This window comes from Merops nubicus, unplaced genomic scaffold (assembly GCF_000691845.1).
Source record: "Merops nubicus isolate BGI_N331 unplaced genomic scaffold, ASM69184v1 scaffold12930, whole genome shotgun sequence".
In the NCBI taxonomy this organism is placed as follows: domain Eukaryota; kingdom Metazoa; phylum Chordata; class Aves; order Coraciiformes; family Meropidae; genus Merops; species Merops nubicus.
Window position 1 is genome coordinate 13805 of NW_008582257.1, and position 23809 is coordinate 37613.

At 37.0% G+C, this 23809-nt stretch overlaps 1 protein-coding gene across 1 annotated transcript in view; it reads right to left on the reverse strand.

Moving 5' to 3' along the window:
* Nucleotides 1–23809, reverse strand: part of RGS12 (regulator of G-protein signaling 12) — a gene marked incomplete at its 3' end in the record, with an annotated part of 68264 nt that overhangs the window by 11908 nt on the left and 32547 nt on the right. Inside the window, exons 3-7 of the mRNA XM_008937179.1 lie at nucleotides 19572–19593; nucleotides 9968–10137; nucleotides 6685–6777; nucleotides 5355–5498; nucleotides 411–590 (exon numbers count right to left, since the gene is read on the reverse strand). Of these exons, the coding sequence (XP_008935427.1) occupies nucleotides 411–590; nucleotides 5355–5498; nucleotides 6685–6777; nucleotides 9968–10137; nucleotides 19572–19593 (609 nt within the window). The remainder of the gene's footprint in view (nucleotides 1–410; nucleotides 591–5354; nucleotides 5499–6684; nucleotides 6778–9967; nucleotides 10138–19571; nucleotides 19594–23809) is intronic.

Below are 23809 nucleotides of genomic sequence, written 5' to 3' on the forward strand. Positions count from 1 at the left end.
AAAAAAACTATCCTCTGCAAAGAGGAATTGGATTAAGTCAAGCCTTCTTTGGTAACTTCTGATAAAATGTCTACTCTCAGCAAAGGCTAAAATAACACAACTTAATTGCAACAGTCAGTCAAAATAAGCTTCTGAACTGATGCATTAAATAATCCTATTTTTTTTATTTGTGCACATATCTTTAAGTAATAACAAAGATTTAAAATTATATTCAAAAATTCAATAGTTAAAATTCTGATTCAAGGGTACGGATTAAAAAAAAAAAATGTATCTTCCTGAATCCTGAATAAAAGTTTTATATTTGCCAGCACCATTAAACAAACAAACATTCTAATTGCGATTTATATGTTATCGTCTACAGACCTTGAAAAACATTCAGAACATAGTTTTCAAATAACAGCAATACAAACCTTTTTCGGTGTTGAGATATTGGACTTCTCTGAACTGATGCTGTGTTTAGAAGTGGGGCTGCTGGGCACACGCTGAGGATCAGGGAGAGGACGACCTTCTACTTCAGCTAAGATGCATTCTTGGTAAAGGGGGGATTTCAGAAAGCGAGTATAGCTATCAAACTTCATCAAGTTAAATATCTGAAATTAAAATGCAAGGGGTAATGGTTACGTAAGCTTAAATACTACATCAAGAAAATGAAGCTATTTCACAACTTGCAACTCCCACAAAATTTAGGACATTAACCTGTAAACAGCAGTAGGCATTACTGTTTAAACCTGCTTAAATACAGTGAACCGATTCAAAGCAAAACTAAATTTGATCTATTTCCATAGCACAGGTTCAGAAAAATGCTATGATTGATGAAAAGTGCATGAGGAGCTGAGATGCTGTAGAGTCTTGACAACACCACCTTCATAGCAAACTACCCATTTTAAATTTTGTTAAAGATTATTACATCAGTACTACATGTGACAGGATGAAATTATACATGTGTGTTTTAAGGTAGCTGTGAAAAATAAAGTTTATGGTATAAAAGTCAGCAATATGATATAATCACAATATGCAAAGTTATGCACGGGTACAAGATATACGAGACTAATTACTGACGCAGGGAGGGGCAGAGTCCTTTTACCATATTATGTAATAGCTATGTGGCAAATCATATGGGAAAAAAAAAAAGACCAATATGTTTGGAAGAGTCAGTCAATCAAGCTGCTGTAAAATCAAGACCTTGAAAAAGAAAAGTTTACATAAAATGTCTGCTCAGGGGAAGACCAACATTTATTTTTAACTACATAGGAAGGAAACTGCTCTGTAGCAGGCCTGGAGCAAATGTCTGGGACTAATTTAGCCAAAGCTAAACCTATGAAAGTAAAGGAAGAAAATTTCCTTATTAAATGCTAAACCATGTTTGCATTTCTTGTTCTGTTTTTGGAAAGCTATAGTTTTAAGTGAATTCATACTTTGACCTTTGTATCTTCTCCAGTAATATATCTGAAAAAACGGTATGAATGCCTTCTTCTTTGGACATGACCAATTCCCTACAAGTGAAGAATGGCATGTGCAATCCAACTGGTTAGGCATTCCCAAAAGTCTACAGTGAAGTCCATACCTAAGCCACAGTGGCCCAGCTGCGTATGGAAGTGACTTTTCAGATGGTGCAGAGACGCCCTTCTCAACAAACATTAACCCAAAGTTTTTGTGCCAAACCACAAGATGCTGCAGTGTCACAGAAATCTAATTCAAACTGAATGATGACTTCTACATTCTTGTCTTACCCCCAGATATTCCCAGTTCCTTTTAGGTGCTACCCGTCATGTTCATCTGGCCCCCTAACAAGCTGTTTTCCACATGGTAAGCTATGGAAAAAGTACTTTTGTAGGATGAATTTTGCCAAGTTAATGTGCTGAAACTGCTCAGTGCAAAGACTAATGTGTCCTCAATGTAGTGTCAAAGAGACAATCTGGTGTTAGTGACTCTTCCCACCTGAGAAACTTCTCACAAAGGGGGATTCTCTCTCTCCTGCTATGAAAAATAACCACAGGGACACTGGCAAAATTCAAAAAGCCAACTAGTTTCAGAGGGCACGTAGTCTTTGGGTGAGGGCTCAACAGATTGATGAGTGTATATAATGCACACAGCTCAGAAACATTTCTGGAGTTCAGCTGAACTCAAAAGAATAACAATGTGGTGTATTGTCAAAACAGTGTAAAATACAGAGAGCATTTACAAGATATCAAAATGTCCCCATCTCAGACTTGTAGTTATTGGGGAAAAATGGTAAATGCAGCATGCACATACCAAAACAGATGCAAAAAACCAAGCCAACTAAAAAATAGAAAATACTTCACCTGTCCTTGAGGTTTCAAGGAAACAAAACATATAGAGGTTACACTCAACAAATAACAACATTTTAAGCTAAATGCAATTTGTGTCCCAAGATATGACACTATTACAATGCATCTAGCCTTAAAAACCTTAAATTTAATACAGTTTCAGGATGAAAAACAAAGCTTTTCAGAGTTATCTCCTGTCACAGAATCTAGCAACAAACGAAGATAAAATTGTTATTCCATGCTAGGTAGTTCTCTGCAATATTTTCTTTTATTCTTCCTAAGAGACATAAAGAGAGTTACTGGGGAGATGAAGTCTGTAGATACTTAATACAGCAAAAACATTCTAACCTTTTAACTTTGCTGGACAGAGTGATGACAGTTTAACTACTTTACCTTGCGCTGATCATCATCTGCCCTACTACACTGCTAGCCCACACTACATCCCCAATGTCCTACATTTAGCATCGTTATCATATTCATTTATACAGATTAATGACTTTTGCTCATTGCAAAAATCCAGCAGGTGCTATTTCTTGTATTTCTTGTTCTTACAAATTAGAAAGAGAAATACAGCTTGTAAAAAGCATGCTTCAAACTTTACATATATACAAGGGTAGAAAAACTTACACACATTCACACAACTTTACATGAAGATACTAAAATAAGAATAAAAATAGTTTACTTCAAGTAATCTACACTGCCTGGCATCCAGAAACACTCAAAATACTTGTTCTTCTAAGAAGCAGTGAAATCCTAACTATACCTATACAAAAAAAAAAGATGTGGACAAGCTGGAAAGAGTCCAGAAAATGGCCAGTAAGATGATCAGAGGACCAGGAATTTGCCATATGAGGAAAAGGCTGAGAGAACTGAGTTTGTTCAGCCTTGAGAAAAGAAAGCTTAGGGGAGGGAGACCTTATCACCATGTTCCAGTAAAGGATGGCTACAAAGAAGATGGAAGCTCCCTTTTTACAAAGAGTCACAAGGAAAAGATGAGACATAATGGGTACAAGTTACTTCTGGGGAGATTCCAGTTGGACTTGAGAGGAAAAGAACAAGTACAATCAGTCATTGGAATAATCTCACCAGGGAAGTGGTAAATTCTTTTAAGATTCAGCTGGACAGGGTGCTGGGCTATCTCGTCTAGACCATGCTTTTCCCAAGAAAGGTTGGATCCTTGAGGTACTCTCCAACCTGGTATTCTACAATTCTATGATTTTTGGCTACATCCACATTATCATATTACAGCACCTCTAACAACAGGATCCAGGGCAAATTTGTCAGACTGTGGACAGAAAGCACCTTTGACCAGCATTCCCAACAGGCAGTGTTGAGAGCTAATGGCTTCAGTGGTGCTTTCCAAACATGTGCTTTTCCACTGCAGCCTTACAGCAACACTCCCTATTCCCCAGCATCACATAACATTTATCAACGACCACCACAGATCAGGACCCTTACACCTTATGCTCAGTGTTGAAATCTAAAAAAAAAAAAAAAAAAAAATCTTATGAAAGACTATAAATGCAGGGCCTTTGCATTATTAGTATGGTGACACCACCGTAAGCTGAAGTTTGACAGCCTGCAGGTGTGTTGTGCTAACTACACACACCTCCAGTTCTGTGTTCCCAAGGCTGTACCACCCACCAGGACCACAAAAGCAATGCACTGCAGAACCACCACTGGCTAAAACCAAGATATAAAAGGCCATCAAGGCAATTAATTATCCAGCACTGACCTCAGCCAGGCAGCACACTACTAGTACCTCAGCTGGCATACTGGGCTGCAAGGCCCCGTACTTTGGCAGAAGTAACTCATCCTGCTTCACCTAATTTATCAGTGGGAGGAATGTGCCTCCAGATTCATAGATCTGATGGAAGAACTACAGAGGCATGGACAATCTGAGATAAGCAGATTTTGTCCAGGCAGGCTATGTGGCTGGGATTAGACCCAGTGCAGCACTTCACATCAGCATTTTCACCCACTATGAGCCCTCCCAACTTACAGACACCGTGTTTTCAAAGACGGTGAATCTGCACCAGCACAGTCACCAGACTCATAAGAACATCTCCACCAAAGAGCTGAGAGAGGATGAAGAGGAATTCAGGCATGGGCTCCACAAAGTCAAGATAAGAAATGCACGGAAAGAATGTCTGGGAAGATTGTGACTGGAACTTCCCACAGAAGCCTCAGGCCTTGGTATGTGCATGGGAGGTAGATGTATCACCAGAAGCTACCAGACCAGCAGTTAGACCTACCTTTCTATCCCCACTATGCAGATGGAGGAAGATACCATACCCACCTGCTCAGATTGCCCCAAACACATGAGGTCTGAGGTTGCACAAAAACTAAGACTGTGACCTGCCTTATTTAAGCAGTTAAAGTTATATCCTTGATTTCTAAGTGACATGATCTCAAAATTATTTCTGCTAATAAGTTGTCAGGCTGTGAGAATTACCAAAGAGATTACTCAGGAGCAAAAAGAAGAAACTTAAATTCTACAGAAAATGTAAAGTGTATCCTGTTGTTACATAACTGTTCTGCTCTGAACATCAATGATTATTTAAAATATATTCACTTCAGAGGTCTTCAGACACCAACAGTTTTAACATGTTCTTTGTCTGATAGTTCTTAAACCATAAGAGGACTTCTTTAATAAAACAGACATATTTTACAAACCACTTTAACCAAAATTACACAGTATTCGTGTACACAATTGTCCACTAAGGAAACAAATAAGCAACCATATGCAAACACCATACGCAATAGTGCTGCAACACACGGAATTATTTACTTACCCTCAACCTTCATTTCAATAACAGTATTTTTGAGATTATTTTTTAGTTAACAATAACTTTCTATACACGTGCAAATGTACAGAGAAACTGTCAAGTAGCCTTCCATTATACAGCCTCTATATCTATTCTGCTAACAGTCTATAGGATCTTGATTTCAAGGTCTTTTTTATGGATAGTAAAATATGCAGCATATACATTTACAGATTTTAAAGCACTTCAAAGGAAAATATAATAGACATAAATGTGCAGCAGTTGAGTTATCTATGGTTACCTGAAGTTGCTGTTCCTTGAACATATCTGGATGTGGGGAATTGAGAATATCATCTGCCAGCTGTGCCTGGCTATCAATATTAACTGGGGTTGTAGCTTTGCTGCACAAGAACTTACTGAAGATTTCCCGAGCTCTGTAAGAAAGCTACAGAAAATAAATGCTAAATGTGTGTTTGTTCTAAAAGCATACTTTTTAGACCGGCATTTGTTACACTGATATGTTCCACCCAAAAATATACAGCCATTCCAGTTTCCTTACTATATAAGCATTTTTCATTTAACAGCTTTTGTTGGTTTCAGGCATATAAATATTTTTATTTAAAATTATAAATATTCACCAAATATTTCTAAAGCTGTAAAAACTGTCATCAAAATAAACATTAAAATAATCAAATATGAAAGTAATATAAGTGAAGAACATCAAAAGTTGTCTTACAAATGAAAATAGATTTTTTAGATTTTAGATTTTTGCTCTTATGCAGCAGCAACTATTTAAATACATCCTCTAAGCTTCAATTTCGAGAAGTTAGAAAAATATAAGCATATATATGGATATTTACAGTCAAAACCATTCATGATCTACTATTAACTTGTTTACTTTTAAATATCTGTATTCTGAAAATAATGAAAAAAAAACACCAAACTGAGCTCAGAGCCCTTAAGGGTGGTGTTCCAAAAATATGTTGCTCAAAGGCAGAAGAAATTGAGGAAAAAACCTCAATGGTCCACAAAAGGGCAAAGAGGGAAAGATGAAAACATTTCCACAGTGTAAGCCTGACTAGATATGCCTGTGGTGCATACAGAAGTGTTGCCAGCCTCCACAAAACTCAAAATTCCAACTTCCTGACCAGTGTAGGACTATCTTAAAAGGATGAGGTGGAGGTTCTCATTATTTTTGAGCAATCGTGACTACATTTATGGCAGCAGATATATCTAAGTTAGTTATAAACACATTACCTTGGCTAGTGGAGTCAGTCTACCTGAACGAGTACAACAGAGGCTAATTTTTGTCTCTCCTTCACATGTTAATTAACTTGCTCTGTGCTTCCCTGCACTGGGCTAGCACAGTTGGACACTTTTCAATATCCAGTACACTTTAGCTCATTTTTACAGAGCTACCTGTGCATTTCACTGCAGTTTGAATATATCGAACATCTTAAGATTAGGACAGTACTCTCAGGGGACTGAGAAAATTAGACTGAGGCTTCAAACCTGTTTTAGTAGAGTCACAGTACAAAGACCAAGCAAAGCTCTAATAGTTTCAATAATCATGAAGAAGTAACAACTTTTGAAGAAGCAACACTATGTATTGAAATACAGCATTGACTTACCTCTTTTTTATCATGTGCAGGTACATGGTTAAAATATTCACAGGCCTGCCAAAATAAAATATTTTCTTCACTAAATTCTTTCCGTAGAAATTCCTAGGGGAAAAATAGACATATAAATAAATGTCTCAAAGAAAAGAAATTACTTGCCACTTCAAACAACATATTTATAATGCTTGTTACGTTTGCATAATGGTAGCTTTTCAATCAGTCTCACAGTCCAGTCTTCTTCTGAAGTAAAAATCAATACATGTCCCATATATTGCTCGTCCTTCTCCTCTTTCTCATTTCTTTTTAAATGTACGCAACTGGGAAAAACTCATCAAGTTACAATCAAATCATTTGCATGTACAAAGATGAAGTTCGAATCCATGATAAGTAGTGTATAAAACAGTAAATAAACTTTTAATAAAAATTTAAATAATTTATAACTACATTTAAAAATTACACTGTAAACTGGCTGTCTATAACTGCAGTTTTACTAGTATAATAGAGTAGATGTTTATCAAGCAGCACCTGCAATCAATTCTGTATTCATCACAGCATCTCTCCAAATCTGATGGCAACTACAAAAAAATCTGTTATCACTGCTTGCCAATGTGGTTACATGGGTTCTCCTTGGAAAATACATTCTTAGACAGAAATTATAATAAATCTCCCAGTACAACACACAATAATCAGGACATTTCTATTACAGCACCCCAAAGTCCAAATGAAGACTGGGAACCCATTCAGTACAACCACAAACTGTCCTGGATTCAAATCTGTGCAATTCAATATTCTATCAGTATATGTTTCTTCAAAGGGTTTCAACCATTAGTGTGGGAAAAAAAATACAAGTATTTATTTATATTAACTCCATCCTCTACAAAAATTATCTAGGCAACCATGTAATTGGACCAATAACTGTTTATACTTTAGAGCTTTAGGTATCAGTGTTTAACTGGAAATTTTAAGTCAGCCCACAAGCCACAACCTTCACTCATGTCACACTGATATCATTGAACCTTCCTTAACATACAAGGCAGTCTCAAGAAAGCACTGTAAGACACATCTTCACAGAATTACTTAAAACTTAACTTGATTTGAGCTTTTAAGATTTGCATAGAATTTAGGGACTCCAACTGTAAGAAAGCAATTGAGATAAACTACAATACAGGCAGTCTAAACCCACTAGCAAGCTCTCAGTTTAAACTAGAAGTTCTTCAGATACCTAACTTGAGACACCAAACACATAAAAGACAATCCGGAGAGTAGTCAGGGGACATTTTTGCATTTTACATATAATTACAGACTAAAAGAGAATCAAATTAGTGAGCAGGAACTGGAACCCAACTACCTGCTTCCCTACTTAGTGCCTTCACCACGAATCATCTACAGTCATTCTTAGGTTTGCTTGCTTTCTGGCCACATGATTTGGGCACAGCTGGCTGTATGACAATTCAGCTTCATCAGGAAGGCTGAGTGGTGCACCAGTTGGAACATTGTGTTGCCTAGCAGTTGTCACACATGGCTGGTAGGCTGGAGATGTTGGTTTGAATCACTTGAGGAGGGAACTTGCAATCAGGTCTCTCATTTCCTGGATGACTGCTCTAATCAGCAGACTATTATGCAAAATGTAAGTATTTGCAAAACATGCAAAAGCTCTTCTTCTGAGAGAGCAAATTCCTGCTCTGTGACAAAGCTGTCCTCAGGAAAGGCCTATGCATGCTGAATCCCAAATGCACCAAGATGCTTACTGTGTAATCGTGAATTAAATGCTGATGCTTCTTGAACACTGGCAGAAATCTGCAACTGCACAGTGTTAGGATAGCCAGGTTGCAAGTCAATCTAAGCAATGGCTCCACATCTCTCCTGAGCCACAAGAAAATGGTGGTACACTCAATAAATTTCAACAATTCCCCAATTGTTCTTTAAATTGAGTATTTCTTTAACACATGCACTTTTGCAATGCTTATAAAAATAAATTCTAATTAGAATAAAATGCAGGGGGAGGGATATAAAACTTCCTGAATACCTGAGGTTGCCTTTTGCTGAAATTAAATGTGATTTCAGCCTTTTTAGCTGAAAATTTAATAAATGACATTAACTACTTTCTAAGTTTTAATGTTTTGAACTTGCATTGTACAGAAAAATTACTGCAGCGATTTCTTAAGAGTACAGGAGTTTACTGATGCCTTACAAGTAATTGGAAAAGCCAACTAAACTTACAGTAGCACCCCCACAAACTAGATCATTTCCAGGTGGACTCTAACATCAGGTCAGAATTGTAGTTTTTCTTTCAGTCTAATAAGAAGTCTCAGTATCTAAGTAAAAAAGTTAATAACTCTTAGGCTACTCTGCTACAAAAAATGGAAAGATAGAGGACATAACATCCAGAATATATTATTCTGCCTTCACATTCTCTGTTTCCTCAAACACGTGTTCACTGTTAATGTGTTTCTCAGGCCCCCACACCACTTAAGATGGAAGTCTGCTTTTTAACCATTGTGATATTTTAATACTTTTGAGTTACTGCTGATTCAAATAATCTATGTCCCCTAAACCACAGGTTTCTCTATATTCTTTTTGTGAAAATTATTCAAGCAGCACAAACTGTCCTTGTGTAACATATTCAGAAACAGCAACATACTCTCAATGCAACAATGCAAAAGTGTATACACCTCAATTTCCTTACATGTAAAACAGAGATGGTGCTATTTACTTCATAAATGTGCTGTGAAGAAGCTTAATTTATGCTTTGCAAATACTCAACACTATTCCTGCAAGCCACAGCTTTAACCAGTGCTCTTAGCTACCTTAATTACTTCCAAAAATAAAAATTCAAAAACCTTTTGCAGAAAAAGACACTATATCACTGAAAAAGAAAGATCTTCTACATGGCTTCCAACATTTCAGTAGCTAAATAGGAAGAGATGAACAATTCTTAGGAAACTCCTGTAATTACTGTCTTTTTCTTGTACAAAGGCCACACAGATATAACAACATGTAATTGTTTTACAAAATGGGGAAGCTTTCTAAAAGTTCAGATACAAAGCATAATATAGCCTCTATTTTTACCTGAAAGTTTCGTTTTCCAGAAATTCATGGCAATATGTGTATTACTATGTGCTCTTGCTCAACCATGAACTAGCTAACTTATGAAGATGTGCAGGTAACTGTAAGAAAGAACTCTCTCTTGTCCTGCGTAAGGAGAGTGTCAAGAAAGAAGAAAAAAAAAAACAGGGAAACTACTACAGCAGTATCGGGTATTCTGGAAGGCCTCTTACTGCCCCTCAGAACTTACCGAGAAATATTTAACACCAAGAGGATCCTGAAGAAGCCTCTCAAATGAAACAGCCCAGCTTGCAACTCTTCTTTCTCGAAGTCGTCGACAGCTCTGGACGCTGGGCAGACTAGCATTGCTACTCAGGCTGTTCTCACTGATGCAGTCCTTTAAGTCAGTACTATTCAGCTCTGTTAAAAAAAAATGAACAAATTTGTTAACGAACCATTATTAATTTTTTACTCTTCAGCATTGTTTACTTGATTTATCACACCTCCTGCTGAAGCTCACAGCAGTGCAGACTTCAAAATATCCCCCCGCCCTTTTTTTATTAGGAGTACCTGCATAGAAAAAACAACCCAAACATCTCTCGAATTTTCTTCTGTTTCACTGCAAAGAAAATTAAAGGAGTGTAATAAAACCCCCTGCCAGAAGTGAAAGGGGCAGGCACAAAAGCAAATCTTTTCTGTTCCACAAAACAAAGTATTTTGTACAAAATTTTCTGCTCACATTCCTCACCCCACAGACTGCGCTCCTTCATAAGATCTCCCAAGGAAAACAGCAGGCCTTCAAGACCCCACCATTCACAAAAAAGTGGCCAAAAACCTAGTGATAGCTTAGTGATAGAAGCAAATTTCACAATCACTTCAACCAGCAGAGAAAGGATCTCTGTTAAGTTTTTCATGCTAATTAAAGATTCCTGTTAACTAGTGAAAATTTAGGAAAGGAGTCAACTGAGGAGAATGCTAAGGAAAATGAGCTAGCAATGGATGATTTCCTCATTCATGGCAAATAGAGCCCAAACCATATACCCTCAACAGTTTTCTGATAAAAATGGGATCCATGACTCCCTTCCAGACTCGGGACAACATGGTACAATAATCCAGGGATCCCAAGCCCAGAATTTATGAGAATCTTTAGGTCTGGAAATAAACAGAAGCCCTTTTTGTATTCCAAAATGCAAATTAACAAGAACCCACAGAGAATACAGGAAAACAGAACCTTGCATAGCAGCGTAACTAGTCATTTCAAGTATTAATCCCAGATCATCTTTGTCACCTATCAGTAAACAGAATATATATAAAAAATAAAAAATTCTTAAAGTGACCATTTGTCCACAGAAGTGGAAAGGCAAAAGAAATGCCTGCTCTTAGTAAAAGAGGGAACTGCATACACAGCAGGGTCCTTACCCTCAGACTTGTCATGTATTTGTTGCATGCCCTTTTACAAACCACCACTCTCTTCATCTCTCAGTTCACAGAAATGTAAAACTGGTGTAGCTGTACTTATAGATGCACACTTACACACTTCACAAAGGTCAACTGAGGTTTAATTAATTGTGAAGACACAACTAAACAAAGCCCTGAGCTACCTGGTCTGATCTCATAATGGAGCTTGCTTTGAGAAGTACAGGTTGCACTAGAGACATACCAAACTGAAGAAGATTCTGTGATGAAGGGATGAAAAAAACCAAAGCAGATATTAAATTCTTGGAAAAATAAGCAGCAATAGATATGAGAAATAATAGCTTTAAATGAAATATATGATATTTTTAATAATTCTATGCCACATGGAAAAGCAGATATACAGCTCACTATAAATGTCAACTGATTGAGAATTGTGATTAACTCACAATCAATAATAAATGGCCTATCCTTTACAGGGACATTTTTATTGTTTTTTTATTTTCCTCTGTTAATCACCTGGACTAACTATGGCAGGGAGTAACTGCACTTAAATTACTACTTTATAAGATCTCCCAAGGTGTCCTTTTCTGTTACATATATTTCAAAGCACTTTGCATTTCTAAATTCTATTGTACAAAACTTTACTGTTTCTCCCTGGAAGTATGAACTTTGAAAAAAGGACCACTCAAAGATAGTCACAAGTGTAAGAAAAAGTTGTAAGGACTGTTGCGAAGATTAGAAATATTTTTAAGAAATGTTCTGAAATTTAATTTTTTAATGTATTTTGTAGCTCAGAAATGTTTACTAAGATGTAACAGTTAACTACTGCAGACTTCTGTAAAAAAAAGCTATTGTTCAAGACAAAATAAGACAGAGACACAGTATTAGATTAGGAAAGAATGAAAATGAAACTTTATCTTTTCAACAAGGATAATATTTAAGGACCATAATAACACATCAAGCCTATAAATATTTTTCTTTGCCTGATTGTCATATTCATAGAATCATAGAATGGGTTGGGTTGGAAAGGACCTTCAAGATCATCTAGTTTCACACCCACACATCCCACCCCATCACAGGCAGGGACACCCCTCCCAACAGGCCAGGCTGCACAAGGCCCCATCCAAACTGGTCTTAAACACCTCCAGAGATGGAGCACACACAGCTTTCCCTGGGCAACCTGTTCCAGTGTCTCACCACCCTTACAGTGAAGAACTGCTTCCTTACATCTAATCCCTTCCAGTTTCAACCCATTACCCCTTGTCCTATCACTACAAGCCCTTTCTTGTAGACCTCCTTCCTTCAGATACTGGAAGGCCACAACATGGTCTCCATAGAGCCTTCTCTTCTCCAGGCCGAACAAACCCAACTCTCTCAGCCTGTCCTCATAGAAGAGGCATTCCATCCCCTTGATAATCTTCACGGCCCTCCTTTGGACCCATTCCAACAGGTCTTCTTGTGTTGGGGGCTCTAGAGCTGGATGCAGTACTCCAGGTGGGATCTCACAAGAGCAGAGTAGAGGAGGACAATCACATCCCTTGACCTGCTAGCCATGCTTCTTTTGATGCAGCCAAAGATACAGTTAGCTTTGTGGGCTGCACTCACCCCTTGTTGCCTCATGCTGAGCTTTTCATCAACCAGCACCCCAAGTCTTTCTCCTCAGGACTGCTCTCAACCCGTACTCTGTTCAGCTTCTATTTGTTGTTGGGATTGCACCGACCCAGGTGCAGGACCTTGCATCTATCCTTGTGGAAGTTAATGAGGTTGGCATGGGCCCGTTTCTCAATCCTGTCAGGGCCCTCTGGATGGTAATCCTTCCATCCAGTGCACTGGCCACACCACACAGCTTGGTGTTGTCTGCAAACTTGCTGAGGGTGCACTTGATCCCACTGTCCATGTCACTGACAAAGATGTTAAACAGCACCAATCCCAGTATGAATCAAAGAAGAACACCACTTATCACAGGTCTCCACTTAGACATGAAGCTATTGACCACAACTCTTGGGATTGTGGCCATCCAGCCAATTCCTTATCCACCAAATGCTCCATCCATCAAATCCATGACTCTCAAATTTAGAGACCGGAATGTTTTGTGGGATAGTGTTGAACGCTTTGCAGAAGTCCAGGTAGACAATGTTGGTTGCTCTTCCCTTATTCGTTGAAGCTATAACTCTGTTTTAAAAGGCCACCAAATTTGTTAGGCACAATTTGCCTTTGGTGAAGACATCTTGGTTGCCACCAATCACCTCCTTATTTTCCATGTGTCTTAGCAGAGCCTTCAGGAGCATCTTCTCCATGATCTTGCCAACCAAAGAGCTGAGACTGACTGGCCTGTAGTAGTCCTGGTCTTAGTTTTTCCCCTTTCTAAAAATGGGGTTACGTTTCCTCTTTTCCAGTCAGTTGGAAAATCATCAGACTGTCATGACTTTTCAAATGCAATGGAAAGTGGATTAGCAATTATTAATGTAAACATATATAAAATATTAATCAGAGCTAATTAAAAGCTTTCAGCAAATAATACCAAATTCTCTTCTAACAAATATTTATTCACTTTTTATTTTAAGATATATGAGAGCATAATGAAGCCAGCTGCTAGATTCATTAGAGAATACCTGTCACCAAAGTGAAACTGTTGTGAGAGAAGCCAATGTGAACCTGAAGAGAATTATATCTAAATTTATTATCTGAAGTATTTCACTTTAACTCTGCAGGTGGATACATTTTATTTTACAGTCCAGGATATAAATAGACACCCACTTCTTGACAGATCTGGAACAGTTTCAGATCCTACCTCATACCTAGAGGGTTCAGTCCCCAGCATTCTCCAGTGATGAATGATGAAGATTTACTAGTTCCTTTAGAGCAAAATCAGAAAAGTAAACTCAGCCTACATACCAAACTGTTTAAACCTACTTGGCTGACAGAGTGAAATTAGGGAATAGCCACAGAAAGTGTTCAACTCAATCCACAAATCACAGTGCCTTAGGAATCAGAGGGGGTTGCAAAAATAGCAGGCACAGCAGTCATTATCAGGCCAGCTTGACCTTCCTCCCTCCGCGTGGTGGCTGTTCGGTGTCCCTGTGGCAGGCAGGAAGCCCCAGGTGCGAGCACAGTCCTGGAGCGCTGGCCCGCGCGGGTGACTCCTGGCTCCTGTAGTGGCTGGCAGCTCCTCGCCCGCTCCAGCTTGTCAGAGGTACATTTGCTCCAGACTGCAGAGGGTTCTCGCTCCTCTGCTACGCTGCCGACTCTGGAGGTCCCGTGGAAACAAATGAACTAAAATAAGACTGCATTTTCAACAGCTTTGAGAGGTACTGGCACAGGTCCTCCACTGTGTTAAAGCGGCATGAAGGGATTGCTCATTCACAGTAAACTGTGTCTGTTCTGGTGGGTTTTATTTAGCCAGTTCAGATGTTTTCCAAAAAACTATGTGAATTCATACTTTACCCTGACACTGTTTTGTTTTCTCTCAAAGCAAAAATGCAGACAGTTTGCTTTTAAAATCTATAGAGATTTCTGGTGGGGTACCTGTCAACCTGAAAACAACACAGAATCAAGTTGTTTCCCAGAACAGGCTTGGTTATTCTAGTTTCTTTTACCACCCAGATCAACAGTTGCAATTAAAACAGTTACAGCCTAGTGTAGGTTAGAATGAAAGAAAGGCCACTCACCAACCACAGCACTAGTACACAACTGATCCAGATCACACTTAAATGAAGACTGTATGAGCCACAATACCTGCTCCACTCCCCTTGCAGAGGAATGTTTCCAATATAAAACTTCAGTGTCAGGTTTCCTGACTCTGACAACTCATGCATTCTTAGGTGCACAAAGTCCACCTTGGAAAGCAGGAATAGAGAAACTTTCCAAATGAGTCACGTATTATGTCTAATGAGCACTCTGTGATGATCATTAGACAAAACTTAGAACCCTGATTCCCACCCTCACACGTTCTAGCCACAAAGCTGTTGTGTAAATTTGCCTCCTCCTTTTTGTTAAGTGTTTAAAAAAAATAACACTAGACATTGGGAATCTCAGAATGCCAGAAGAGTTTACCATGAAAATCCCAATTCAGGTGTACAGACAATTTAGCAACGTTATGAATTTTCCTAATGCTTGCCTGCCTTTCTCCTTACTGTGTGCAATGCTGATTCATCTTGCGTTACCTGTACAAGGAGGCTCCTTACTCAAGCATGTCAAATCCTGGGGACCTAAATTTATTTCTGTTCTGTTCAAGACCCAGAACAGTACCTACCAAGAAAATACTACTTCCTGTGCAAATTCTTTCAGTTTTATTTATTACCTTCTCCAAATACAGAATTGACACAGAATACTCTATACCTTTTGTGTTTACACATTCTGTGGAGGGTCTTGTTTTCATTTATTTTTAAAAAACAGCATTATGTAGGAATATGCAGGCATTTATTCAACTAAAATCTTGAAAGTATTCTGGATAAGATGACCTTGAAAGTTCTGACTTAAATAATATAAAACAGTAAGTCTGAATGCAATTAAGGATATTTTTGTATTAATTTGTTTATGAAATCCATATGCACTTTTCAACTTACAAATACTTTTTATTATCATGAGAATCTAGACATTTCTTGCAATCATCGGAACGTGTACATTCATATAATTAAGTTATTCACTAAATATTCAGTTAATGACTAAATACATTACCTGGGTAAAGCTGATAAGAACCACAGTGGTGCCACTTAATCAAATACTTCAAGCCTTTCACTGAAAGCCATCCTTCTGAATCCATACCAAGTTCAGCTGTAAGGTCCTAGAACCCATTGGGTTACTGTACGGCACATTGTTCCTCTGCAACTTTGGGATAAGGGAAGCTACTGCATTTCCCCCCAGCAATTCCTGGTAGCCTCTAGCACCATTCTAAACAAACTGATTCTTTACCCTCACGGCTTGAAGCAGAGGAAAGCAATAGCATACTTAACAGAAAGCATTATAAAATGCTACATAAATAATTTAAAGAGAAGACCTTTCGCCACTGCTGCTAAAGGAACTTGAATTATTTATGTTACAGTGGAACACACAGCTACAGCAAGCACGCGCTGCCAGTGTAACTGAGAAATAAGTCAAATACCTGTTGGAGCTAATAATACATCTGTATTTATAGTGTAGTAAGTGTAAATAGTGTTTTGTTTTCGTTTTGGACTTCATTGCGGACTTTTTGCTTTACGTCCTCTAGTTACTTTCTAAAATAGCTTTACATTATTTATTATTGTAAACATCAGATTCTTTTCAAAAAAAGTCTTTAAGAATGCCTTTCCTTGTGAAAATTCTTTCCAGGTGATGCACACTAAAATGAGCAGAAACTACAGCAAAGTAGTATCTTAGGAAAAAGACATGCATATAGTAACACTTATGCTTGAAATAATAGACATCAGCTTTGTGGAACTGACTTCTGCAGGGAATAACAGGTAAGAACTGACTTAGACATTCGCAGTAGCTCAGACACCTCACCACCCATCTGCCTGGGAGATGAATTATTATGTACTTTATTATATGTCCTTTAACCTTAAGGTTTCCCCTTTCTAAAGTGCCGTCTAGGTATCAGCAGCCCAAGTCAGATATTATCTAGAGACTGTTGATCATCCCTGTGATGATCTAGATGGCACAATGCTCAAAACATCAGCCACAGCCTGCACAAAGTGTACACACTCTCTCTATTCCTACAGTCAGCCAAGATGGGAAGTAGGAGGAATCTGCTAATTACAGGTCACTGTAGTAACATAAAATTGTTTCTGCTATTCATAGTGCATAGATGCTGCAGATTAATTGATCTATAGCAGTGATCTCACATCTAAGCATTATTACAGTTTTCCTTCCAGTTGCCTGCAATTCATTAAGCAAATCAATTACTGTTAAGACCTGCCCCTGGTCGGCATCTCTGGAAACAACACTAATTCAAATACCTGTATCTTTTACATCGTACGTATCTTGCAAAGCCCAAGTGCACAGTTTTGGCTGATGAGAACACACCAGCCTTGCACAAGTTACCATGTGAGATAAATGCTACGAAACGTAGACAGTCTCCAGTTCCTGCCTCTAATTTAATAAAAGCCATAAGACTTGAGGCTTCAGTGACCTTTGAAAAAAAAATGTACAGAAAGCTGTCATGACTCCTATTACACTGAAAGGATCTATATAAACACATAATAATTACTTTTCACACATAAATTTCCCTCCTCAGAGTAAAGTTTAACAGTATTTATAGTACACAGCTATATGCACTAATACTAAGATTTAGTCCAGGAAGGAAAACTTGAACTGCTACACTAATGGTCACACTAGTAAAAATTTCTCTAATGTAGACATGCTCTAAAACATATAAATCTGTGGATCTATCAACGAAATAGTGAGATTAGAGAAGACCAGAAAAATTTCAGTGCTGTGACATATTCAATAAAAGTGAAAGCCTGAAAATGTAACTCAGACATTAATCTGAGCTTTTTATTCAATGTAGGTGTAAATTAAATTAATTTGGATGTTATTTCATTTTACTTTTTCTGGTTACAGTCTCTCTAGTTCTTATTTTTTCCAATCCACTTCTCAGTGTTTAAGCATTGATTCAATATCACTCAATATAGTTTGACTACCGCTTTTTACATAAATTACCCCCCCCCCCCCTTAAGTACCATTTAGCAATGAAAAGAAAGCCCATGTTAAATCTTCAGCACTAACTGAAAAAACAGGTCATATAATTCAGCAGAGAAATTCATGTATCTTATTGTCTGTTCTTTCACCTTTGAAACCTGCATCGCCCTTAGATTTCATTACTATACAAAACTGTATAGGATTAATTGTGGAGAAACAATTGCTTATGGAATTGGAATAAAATACAAAAGTCATATTGGAAAAACTGAAAATAAGGCAGATCTCTAAAATAAATTTTCAGCTGGAAGCATGAAAACCTTCAAATGACTATCATATGAGTACTGTCACAGGGATTCCAAGTCTGTATAGGCAACAGAAGTAAAATAACTTCTGTTGACATGGAACAAGAATCCTTGTGGAAACAAGATGCAACTACATTACATTTTAGCTCAAAAAGATAAAACAAATTTTCTGCCCTTCAACACCCCAAACTTAATTCTATATACACAAACAAAAAATGTCTGTGCTTTGTCTTGATTTTTATATCAAACAAGTAACATCTGAGGAAAAATAAGTTTTCCTCACAAAAGCACTGCCTACATTTTAGAAATAGAAAGCAGAATAAACACAATTATTTACCGCTTCCTTCTTTTGTCACTTTGCAGACAAGACAGATACAATATAGAGTCTGTCATCTCTTTTAGACAGAAGTACTGCTACAGCAGTAGACTGTGTCAGCAGTAGAGAAGGAAAATACCTGACAAAGTCAGCCAGCCATTCAAAAATGGCTCTGTCAAAAGGACCAAACCAGTAACTTTTCTCTCAAGTGCAGTTTAGCTTTGCAAGGAATGAGAAATTTGGACACGACAGTTTTGTGGATAGTATTGCTAATTTTGCATTTACATTTGCATGTAACATTAAAAATTATCCTTATCATTTAAAACATTACTTCAGTTTCACTGCATTAGTTAGGGCAACACAGTTTCTCCTCTTTATATTTAAATAAAATTGTCTTGTACTGCTGTCAGATAATAGCAAATGTAATAATATGTATGCAAGTGAGTTTGTCTGCAGGATAAAGTAGACCAACTCCTGCCAAGCAAGACAAGTGAGAAAAGCCATCTCTGGTATACTCTAAACTATACAGAATCCTTTATTCCATTAAGGAAACAAACTGTTTCAGATTAACTTCAAAGGTTCCAAGAAATCATCTTCTAATGTTTAACAAAGAGTGGACATCCTTTAAAACATTAAAGCCATGTTAAAATCAAAACAAACAAGCTTAGGTGACATAAAGAGGAATTTACTTAGAAGTAGTCCAGAACTGCAAAAGCTCCATGCTGGGATTTTACAAATATCAAATTACTTACCCCCTTCTCAAAGTGCATCACACTGTAAAGAATTTCAACCTCAACAAATGCACCAACACAGCTTACAACTCAGGAGCTAGAGCATATCTCTTCAAAAGCAGAGTATGTAAAAGATAATAAAACAGAGAATGAGATTTTATCTACCATCCAATTACATGGAAGTCTACCAGCTCTGCCTCTTTATCATTATGAATGAGGAAGCCTAGTTATAATAAAAACGTGCATATAGAGAGAGATGTGCCACAAAAAAAATTATGCAAATAAATTAGTGAAAGTATGTGAACATGGTCCTGCAATGTTTACACTGGCACAGTTCCCAAAGACGTCACAGAGTTTTGCACCACTTTGGACTCACACCTTGTAATACATCACCTTATTTACCACATATTATGTTGCTTAATGCAGAAAATTAATTCTTTTTCATTATAAAAGTAAAAACAAACTCCAGCTTACCTCCATCAGAAACAGTTGCTGACTGCAATAAGAAAGAGAAAAATAAGTGTTACTCAACTTTCATGCCAAGTACTAGAAATCTCTAAACTTCACATAATAGTTGAAGAGTTAGTTACTTTTATCATCTTATTAACAACAGATAACACGATACAGGAAAATCTAAAGAAACCAGCAGTTACTTTCTCAAAGGTGTTTCCTCCCCGCCACAAAATTCACCCCAGGCCTTTTAACCACTAACTGGAACTTGATCCCACTAATATTTGCTGGATGATGTACTTTCTGCTGTGAGTAGCTACACTGCTTCCACAAGTCCTTCTCAAATATACAGCCAGTTGGTTGGTATATGTGAGAAAGGAGACCCGCAAAGATGTAAAATGACAAAAAAACCAACCTCATATACTTTATTTTGTTGCAATATCTGGAGATATGTGGAATCAAAATTAGAATTTAGTACTTTGTCAACCAGATGATTCTGCAACTACCCCTGCTGATAATTTCTGACTTACACAGAGCCAAAAGGATGTTAAGAGTATTTCCAGTAAGGTAGGTAGGAACTCCTCACCATCTCTGCTGGTATTTTACATTAAATTTACAAGGACAAGTCTTCCAAGCTTTCTAAGGAAATGCTTAAGTATGTGTTTGTCTACCCTAAACTTCTCACCTTTGATCACAAATTATCTCAAGCAACTAATATTTCTGTGAAACCAAGTAGGTGACCATTTCCCAAACACATATCCCAGTGCTTGCACCTTGACACTCAGTCAAATGAAAGACTGGAAGGGCAGATGACTTTTAGATTTAAGTTTATATTGATTTTTAACATCTACTAAAAACTATTGTTATTTCAGTTTGAGGCATCTTTTCTTGGTGACTTAAAGTGTCTGTAAGCCTTTAAGTAACTTTCTAAATAGTTAAAAAGAAAGTCTATTATTTTGTACTGCTCTTTAAAAAGCTAGGCAAGAATGCCCTGTAATAACTACAATTTCTTAAAGACAGTGCACAGAAGAAAAAAAACTTATATAAATACACAATTCAGGAGAAAAGCTCTCTCTATATAGTTTGTCTGTATTTTCCAGCCTTGGCAATAAACATTCCTTTTCCCCTTCAAGAATCTACAAAAAGCTTTAGTAAACCTTAAAAGAATGGTATCTTCTTCTTTCTCTTTTCTGTTTCACTGCAGGATCTCATACTGCTGTTAATACTATCTGAAGAACATCACTTTTTATAAACTGTTGTGGCCTCACCATTCACATCATCAGTAGAGGGTCTGATCTACTTTTGAACATAAGTATTCTGCAACTTCCAAAGTCTAAACTAGATTGATATCATCCCTCTGATGCTAGTTCAAATACAAACAAATACGTCTTTGGAAAAGACCAAAAAAAATCATGGCACGTCTTGTTTAACTACACAAAAATAAATGCTTCTGAATCTGTGAAGCATAATAATATAATTAGAAGCGTATCCAGGCTTCTCACTTTTTTTAATAACGCTCTTTCAGCTATCAAAAATCTACTTCTGTTTTGGGTACAGTTCTTCAGGGAGACTTAGGACATCCTTTCTATTCTATTTTTCTATTTCTTTCTATTTTTTTTTTCTGTTCTTGCATAAGTCCATGATTCTAGTAATCATATTATGCATTCTGAAGCTACAACTTAATTCATGTTTGTAATTTAGAAAATTCAATTTACATTACTGAATTCTGTTTTATATATATGATTCCTTCTAATTTCTTGTTCACATACTGTACAAAACAGCCGATGAATAAACAATTTCAATGTTATTTCTCAAAGAATGAAGAAAAGGCTAACTCAAAGTAAAGTAAAAGTATCAGTTTAAACATTAAACAGGAAAAAAAAAAAAAATCCAAAACATAAACATTTTAGGAGTGGTCATTCCTTTGGCAGCTTGCATGAATCCAGATTGAAACACCAAGTACAATTCCCCATGTTTTTGAAAGGTATCAAGTAAAATGAATAAGTTTCTCATAATAGTAAAGAGAATATTTACAATAATTTCTTCAAAAACTGGGAAGTTAACAATTGTAAAATAATTGTAATTTTTAATGGAAAAAATTGTGTGTTTCCATAGAAAAGCTCAAACATTACAGTAATAGAAGCACGCACTTAAGTGGTAAATATGGGGGGGAGGGAGGAGTGTGTTTATTTTAACTGCTTTGGCTAATTAATCATGTTACATTACATGTATCAACATCTGCAAATCTCTCCAAGCAAGGTCTTAGAAATTACTATGTTCAAATATAAAAAAAAAAAAAAAAAAATACACAGGGGAAGAGCAGATTTCTTATCTAAATATCAACCTCCTATTTCTGTGTTGCTAAAATATTTAAAATTTTCATTTGGTTTTGATATATCCTAACTATACGGGGTTTTTTTACATTACAGTGTGACTAAAACTACCCATCATGTTTATCATGTGCCCATCACTTCTACAGGTCACAGAATGAAATTTATTTTAAGAACATTTCTTTAAATCTGTCTATGCAACTGAAATAAATCCACTTAATTCAGTAAAACCAGCTAAAAACTAAAGCTTGTGAATATTGTATAAGAATTCACAGTAACATGTTACAAACACGTTTGTGAGTAGTTAGAAATCTTAATATAAACTTGTCAGAAACTGCATGCAGTCCACAGTTAGACAAAGAAGTTTCTCTTCTAAACTGTTCAGCTGCAACTTGTCTAGATTTGTCCAAAGGTATAAGTTGCAAGACCAGATTTTTTTTAATACTATGATGATCTCATTTTCTAAATCACTATATGTTGGGGGCTGGTTTTCATTCTTCAGCACTCATGCTTACCACCACTGGAGGCTCTTCAGCACACAGTTTGATCTACTATACATATAAAGTTTGATTATTTGATGAAATTTAACACTTACCACATATATATTAAGAACTACCTATTTAAAAATCATAAAATTAAAAAGCTATAAAATTGAATAGTTCCTGTATGTAGTAATTTCTGAAAGATAAGGAAGGAAATGGTATGACCCCATGCCAGAATAGGGCTAATGTGAAGATGTTTTTTCAAGTATTCAAGCTTTTCTCTCCAAACGACAGGACATATGTATCTGTACATATGATCTGTTACCCAGGGATAAAACCAAATCACATTCAACTGTCAATCTTTCACAACCAGATAAGAACTGAAATTAGTTCTTCAAATTACCCTGACTTCCAAATTGGTTTAGCAAAAATCCCATGATATACGTTAGTAGTTTGATGGTAACAAATTACCAACATTTTAATTTTAATTAGCTAGGGGAAACTGAAATATCTTCCAGTATGTCTCTTCATAGGAATTCTGCTTGCCCCTCTAGCTGGGTTAGCAGCTGAGGTACACAAATACACCACAAAGCTGGAGGATGCAACTCTATTCCTTAGACTTCAGGGCATGATCTTCATCCCTGTGATCCAAGTGAGAAGCTCAGTGCCAGGGCCAGCAAGCTGAACAGTGGCTTCCCAGTTATCATACACCATAAAAGATGCTCCAGGTCTCTGTAAGCTGGCAAATGCTTCAGCATATCTTAGATAGCATAAAGTTCTGATTAAGGGAAAACATATAAAATTTCTCTTTGAATCATCTTACTTTGCTAGGCAGAAAAAAACAGAAGAGCCCATCAGGTTTTTGATGTCATGTTCAGGATCTGCTTGAAACAAATCTAAAAGAGTATTAGCTTACCATAATTAAGAAGGAGAAAACTACTCTGTGAGTACTTTTCTTTTTCTTTTTTTTTTTTTTTTTTCAGAACAGGACTAGACAGCATACTACCTTGCACCAACAAAAAGATAAAAAGAGGGGCATAAAGGTGAATAATTAATAAAGTTGAAACAGCCTCGATCTTTTAGCTTTCATGGTCTATAACCTGCTAGGTGTGTGCACCACTGCATTAAACTAATCTGATGACATCTTTCAGCTGATAGAAACTTTTACCCAGAAAATCCACTTAGTTCCATTTTACATGTTCCATTTTAAAGGGGTCAGGTCTCAGGAAACTAAGTACGATCAAAGTCTGTCACAATACCATGATGAAGAAAAACAAATACACTACCCATATCCAAGACTTTGCAGTGAGCAAATGAGTCCATGTGCACAGACTACCAAGATAACATAATACAAAAATGTCCTTCTTCTCCACCTCAAGATTTGTCATGCAAGTCAAAGTCATGCTCATGTACTTGAGTAGAACAAAGGGAAAGATGAGGATACCAGGAG